The sequence below is a fragment of the Austrofundulus limnaeus genome, unplaced genomic scaffold (genome assembly GCF_001266775.1).
Source record: "Austrofundulus limnaeus strain Quisiro unplaced genomic scaffold, Austrofundulus_limnaeus-1.0 Scaffold1889, whole genome shotgun sequence".
NCBI lineage: Eukaryota > Metazoa > Chordata > Actinopteri > Cyprinodontiformes > Rivulidae > Austrofundulus > Austrofundulus limnaeus.
The window spans coordinates 13,626-20,233 of record NW_013954291.1 but is presented as its reverse complement, the minus strand read 5'-3'; the positions used below and the strand labels follow the sequence as shown (position 1 = coordinate 20,233).

At 38.6% G+C, this 6,608-nt stretch overlaps 1 protein-coding gene across 1 annotated transcript in view; it reads right to left on the bottom strand.

Annotated features, from left to right (window-relative positions):
* Window positions 1-6,608, bottom strand: part of LOC106536597 (constitutive coactivator of PPAR-gamma-like protein 2) — a gene marked incomplete at both ends in the record, with an annotated part of 21,852 nt that overhangs the window by 4,432 nt on the left and 10,812 nt on the right. The window contains 2 exon segments of the mRNA XM_014033906.1: window positions 401-572; window positions 3,562-3,645. Of these exon segments, the coding sequence (XP_013889360.1) occupies window positions 401-572; window positions 3,562-3,645 (256 nt within the window).

Sequence of the window (6,608 nt, the reverse complement as noted above, 5' to 3'; positions counted from 1 at the left end):
ATTTTAGGATGTAGTTAGGCAATTAAATATTCATGTATGTGTAAATTTATTACCATAATTGAAGGTGAGTCATGTAAATTTATGTTTTCATAAAGCAAGTAACTCCCCCACCCCCCAAGACCAATTTCCTAGGGGAAATGCTGAATGTTGTTATTTTAAACTGAACTTTTAAAGATCCTCTTATAAAAAAAGAGTTTCATTTAGTTCAAAGCATACAAAAATGTTCCCATGAACAAACTCCTGTGAACATGGTTCATACACATCACTGGCCACATATATCTAACACTCCTTCCTCACCGCTGTGACTGTCACGCCTCATTTAGAAACACATACAGCTGCTGTATCTCAAACAAAACCACTCCTGAACTGTCTCGCTCCTCTGTTCGAGCTTTGCACCCACCTTCCAGGGAGGTCCTCTTGCGAAGAGAGAGCCTTTCCAAGCGACGGTGCGTTTCAGCCAGGCTGAAGAGGACGCCGTAAGCATACTGCCTGGCAGCACGAAACAGCAGAGAGGCAGGAGGCAGCTCAGAGTTACACTCATCCTCTATACACACCGGCATCTTCATCTCTCCCTGAGGGACAAGGATGAATAAAAAAATACTGAAATAACTGGCAGACGTTTAGGGGGAAAACCTGATCGGATTAGAAGAGATGCAGGGGTGATAGTGGAAAAAAATCCTGAGCCTGGAAACCCCCCCCCCAACACACACGCACATTTCTGTTTGCATATGTTGATATTACCAATGTATTACTACCAAAAATAATCTTTACAAGGCAGATGTTGTTCAAGCAAATCAAGAAAAATGCAGTTTAAAATAATTTTGTACCGAGCAGATCTGTGATTACCTGTGATACATTTAAATATTAATTTAACAACACAACTGCAAAATCACCATTCCGGTGTCAACCTTTATCATCAAGCATCAACATGCACATTATGATGGTTTTTATGTTTAAAAAGATCAATATATGATCTTTGTTGTAGCTAAAATTTGAACATTAAAAACCTCATGACTGATATTTATACAGACAAACTGGTCAACAAAACAGAATCTATGTGAAAACCGGCATTTATATTTCACATTTAATTATTAAATATATTACACTTCTCATAAAGCCTGGTTCCAAATACAAACAATTTTGCTCATTAAAATCCCCAAATGTCCTGTTTGAAAATGGTACAATATAGTATATTACAGCTGAAATGATGGGATGTAAAACTATTATTAAATTATTATTAGTAGACCCAATAAGCCAGGTTCTGGAGCAGGTCTCTTCTTCCGCCTCCCCTACTGAGTCAGACCCATAGACTTAAATATGAAGATCACTAGACTGAGCCCCGCCCATCCCGTCCACTGTTAGTCTGTGACAGCATGGAGGAGCAGAAACAGAGACCTAACAAACAGCCTCCATAAAAACTAACAGATAAACAGCAGCTGAACCAGATCTGTTTCACAAATTATCTGTCATGTTTTTATAATAAATTAATAATTATGTTAATTTCATTCAACAATCATGTAAAACATCAGATTTATACCAGAAAAATATATAATTTATAAGTAACAATGATCTAAACCAGACCTGAAGTCAGCCTGTAACTTAGACTTTAGCTAGTTGAAAAATGATGACTTCAGCTAGTAATAAAGTATATTTATTATTTCTTCTTACCGTCATAAAAATAAGAATATTTATATTTACCAGTCAACAGTTAGAAAATGTTCTCTGGTTATAGGATGAAACTTGTCTCTATTAGCTAACATCTTCTTAACTGGTCAAGTTCCTCCAACAGAAACCTAAAAATACTTACATTTATAATATTATTTTACACTCTGTAGGACTAAATATTAATCAGAGGACAAATCAGCTGTAATATTTAATAGTTTGTGTTAAATTGTAGCATGACTCAACAGTGTTAAACTCTGTATACATGCTCCACAAGCTAATATCTGCTAACCAGTTCAATAAATAGAGATAACATCGACTTTATAAGATTATTTTAATTTTAAACTGCTACATTATGTTCTGCTCAGATCACATTGAGCTAAATAAGATCAAATCTGCTGACTTGTGTTGTAAAATGAGACGTTTTCCTGATTATCTTCTGTTAATAAATCCATAACACAAACAGCTTTTCTGGCATTATTTGAAACAGATAGATTATATAAACTGTAAAATATTAATAATAATTGGATTAATATTATTATTAATAGTTTTTATGATTTCTGCAACGTCAGTCTTTTATTTCTGCTCTGTTGTCAACATGTACAAATCCAGAGTCTTGCCCGTTTAGCCGATCACACGGTCACGTGGTTTTTGTGCACTCCTCTTTGGTCAGACCTCAGAGCTGCTCGCGTCTTTTTTCCCCTTAGTTCTGTAGTTTTTGGCTGCTTGAAAAATAACTTTAGGCTTTGGTCAGAGAAAAGATCGGAGGGTTTTTATTTTATTTTTTGGCTCTACAGAAAGATGAAGCCGACGGTGGATTGAGGTGTTTATTTCCACGGGATGTGTTTCCTGCTCGTGATGCGCATCAAACTGGACTGGCATTTTAAGAAAATAAAGTGTGGGGTACACCATTTATCATCGTTCCATTTCTTATCGTTCTGCTACACCTAACGAAACAATTAAAAAACTGGGTTAAAGTTTGAAGTCTCTACTTTTAGCTTGAATTGAAACTGAATCTCAGAGAAGGCGCACCTTTCCAGTTAAGAGCTGTTTAAATGGACCAAGTGATGCGCGGCAGAAGATAACAGTTAATTGACTGGAACATTTTTTAATCTAATAAACCATTATTTGACTCATCCCTACTTAATATTGTTAAATTACAACAACTAAGGAAACATAAACAGCCAGTTATAACAGATAGGCTGCACACTCCCGCATAGCGGCAGACAAATAACCTCTCTCACAACACCTGACTCCGTTTCTCTCGGTAAACACGCACCTGTTGGTCGGATGTTGTTTCCTGGGGCACTGTGATTAAAGCCATGCCTGCCTCCCTTCCCTACCTCCACCTGTCTGCTACTGTTCAGCTAACGTTAGCATCTATCTGCGAGGCTCGTCTCTCTCAGGGGAAGAAATCAATAAATATCTTTCCGCTGGTTTTTCTTCTCTGACAGCTGGTTTTTAAAAGTCCACCAGCTTCAACATCGTTTCCAGTTCTTTTTCAAACTTGTTCTAACAAAGAAATTTATTTTGAGCACCGCTACAACTTCTGCTGGATCAAAGTTTGTCGATGTCCAAGTCCCGCCTCCATCTGGTTTCTGATTGGCTAGTAGGCCTGTCTAGTGTGTTTAAAAAGAAATCTGTTTCTCTGATAGGCCCAGAGAAATGTCTGTTAAATTTGGCCGGACAGGTTTGATTTTATTTTTATTTTTTTCTTTCCCCTGGAGGAAAGCCAGAAATCCGGCACGGTGCCGAATTCCTACCAGCCCTGGAGATGGCATGTATTGCTTTGTTTCCCTTGTTTTAACAGTACTTCAGTCTTTTTAATTCTCAGACATTTAGAACATTTTATCTCTGAATCAATACAGACACACATCTCTATTAAGATGAACAGTGTACCTTTGTCAAAATGTGGAAAATCTGGGGGTACATAAGTCCTCTTCGGTGTCTGTGTTCAGCTACACGAAGAACCTCAGCACTGACCTGAAGAAAGAGAAACAAACAAGCTGGGAAAAGCTGAACTGAAACAAAACAAACAAAAAATTAAAATAAAAAAAGGTCAAGCAGCAGTCTGAGACAGAAAGCTCCACTAAAACCAAATATGATTGAAGGTGGCACTGTGACCAGCGAGGGCCTGAATGAATGTCTCATTTGTCCCTGTGATGGACTTGAGACCTGTCCAGGGTACAACCCGCCTCATGCACAATGACAGCCAGCGTTGGGCACAGCAGATTCATCTGAAGAGTCCCTGAATGGAAAAACTGGATGAAGAAAAAGTTGAGTGGATTGTTCTCTCTGTTTTGATGTACTTCAGTATATTTTCTGTGTATTTCATTATGTTGTCAGATTTGTCATGTAGACTTATAGGCTTGACGACAGTGTTGTAGTACTTGACACCAGTCTTGGTCTTCAGATCACTTTTTGATGGTCTTGTCTTTGACTCGACAGCATTTATACTCGGTCTTGCCTCGATCTCAGACATTGAGGACTCTGAATTTTATTTCAAAACCATTCAATACCACAACTTTGGAAATTAGGGGTAAATGGTAAATGGACTGTACTTATATAGTGCTTTTCTATCCATCCAGGACAGTCAAAGCTCTTCACACTACAATCTGTGCCCTCATTTACCCATTCACACAGCACTCTATTAGGTCTCTACAAAGCTAACGTATACAATCATCTATGGAGACTAATCAGTGCCAATAACATTCATACACTGATGGGACACACATCAGAGGCATTAGGTGTGAAGTGTCTTGCCCAAGGACACAACAACTGAGACAGCTGGACGGGGGATCGAACTGGCGACCTTCCGGTTCCAGGACAACTCCCCTAACCACTGCCACAGCCGTCCAAAAACAATAAAAAAAATAAATAAAAAAAAATCGATTCACATCAGAATCGTGATTCTTATTTTCAAAGAATCTGAATCAATTTAAATTGTCCCAAAATCGATCGCTGTCAGCCTCCATTTAGTAACTACGTGGGATGTCCCGACGGCACCTCGCAGCTGCTTCTGTAACGTTTCCATCCACAGAAAGCATCCAAACAAAGAGGAAACTACAAAACTGGAGGAAATAGAGATTGAGCTGTCACTGTCATTGAATGCAAAGATTCAGGCTCTCTTTGGTTTTTACTGAATGAGTGAGTTTGATTTGAGCCTCACTGTGTGCAAGGTTTGCAAAATGAAGACGAAGCACTTTGGGAACACAACAAATGGGTTCACATTATCAGGTTTGAATGAAAAATCGATTTTGKATCAAATCGTGGCCCCAAAAATCAGAATRGAATAGTGAGATTGTAAAATATTCCCACCACTATTGGAAATATCACTAAATAGCCAGATTATTGTCCAGTTTATTTGTCAACATTCTTGATTCCATTGGATTTAAAACATACTGATTGACAACAAGTGTGTGAAGGTTTGTCAATCCAAAGACTGCTGGACCAAATGTCACCCCCAGCAAAGTACTCCAGAGATGTTCTGACCAACTAGCTGGAATAATCATTTCAACCCTGCTTAAGTCTGCCACCTTATCCCAATCCTCCCCCAAACAGCTGCCTCAGAGGATTACAGGATTACTTGCCAATCAAACTCACATCTGTAATATTTTAATGTTTTGAGAAACTGGTCTTGTTATCACATCAAAGCCAGCCCGCCAAAATAAATAAACAAATAAATCACTGATGATGAAGAAATTAAGAAACTAATATTAAGTTCTTTTTTCTACTGAAGTGATTTAAAAAAAAGCCAGCCCGCCACCTTTGCTTGATCCTCTCAGTTTGAATAGAGAGAAAAGATTAAGGACAACATAACTATGATGTACACTGTGCAGAGTGACCTGGAAATATATACAGTGGAGTGCAAAAGTTTGGGCAGCCTTGTTAATTTTCCTGATTTACCTTTAATAATCATTGATTGTTTGGATTAAAAAAAACTGTAAAATATATCATATAGGGAACAAACACAGTGATATTTGAGAAGTGAAATGAAGTTGAAATAATTTACAGAAAGTGTGCAATAATTGGTTTAACAAAATTAGGCAGGTGCATAAATTTGGACACTGTTGTCATTTTATTGATTTCAAAACCTTTAGAACTACGGTAATTATTGGAACTCAAATTTGTTTTAGTAAGTTCAGTGACCCTTGACCTCCATYCATAAGTGGCTCCAACTATGAGAAAGGGTATTTAAGGGGGGTAATTGTAAGTTTTTCTCCTCTGCATCTGCTCTGAAGAGTCACAGCATGGGAGTCTSAAAACAACTTTCAYATGAGCTGAAAACAAAGATWGTTCACCGTCATGGTTTAGGGGAAGGATACAGAAAGTTATCTCAGAGATTTCAGCTTTCAGTCTCCACTGTCAGAAACATTGTGAGAAAATGGAGGACCACAGGCACAGTTCAAGTCAAGGATCGAAGTGACAGACCAAGAAAAATCTGTAATAAACAGAAGCGAAGGATGTTGAGAACAGTCAGAGTCAACCCACAGACCAGCACCAAAGACCTACAACATCATCTTGCTGCTGATGGAGTCACTGTGCATTGTGCAACTATTCAGCACACTTTACACAAGGAGATGCTGTATGGGAGAGTGATGCAGAGGAAGCCTTTTCTCCGCTCACATCACAAACAGAGCTGCTTGAGGTATGCAAGCCAGCTTCATTTTGGAATAAGGTGCTGTGGACTGATGAAACTAAAATAGAGTTATTTGGGCAGAACAAGGGCTGTTATGCATGGAGGACAAAGAACACAGCACTCCAAGAAAAACACCTGCTACCTACAGTAAAATTTGGTGGTGGTTCCATCAGCCAGTGGGACTGTGTGGCCAGTACAGGGACTGGGAATCTTGTTAAAGTTGAGGGACATATGGATTCCAACCAATATCAGCAGATTCTGGAGACCAATGTCCAGGAATCAGTGACAAAGCTGAAGCTGCTGAAGC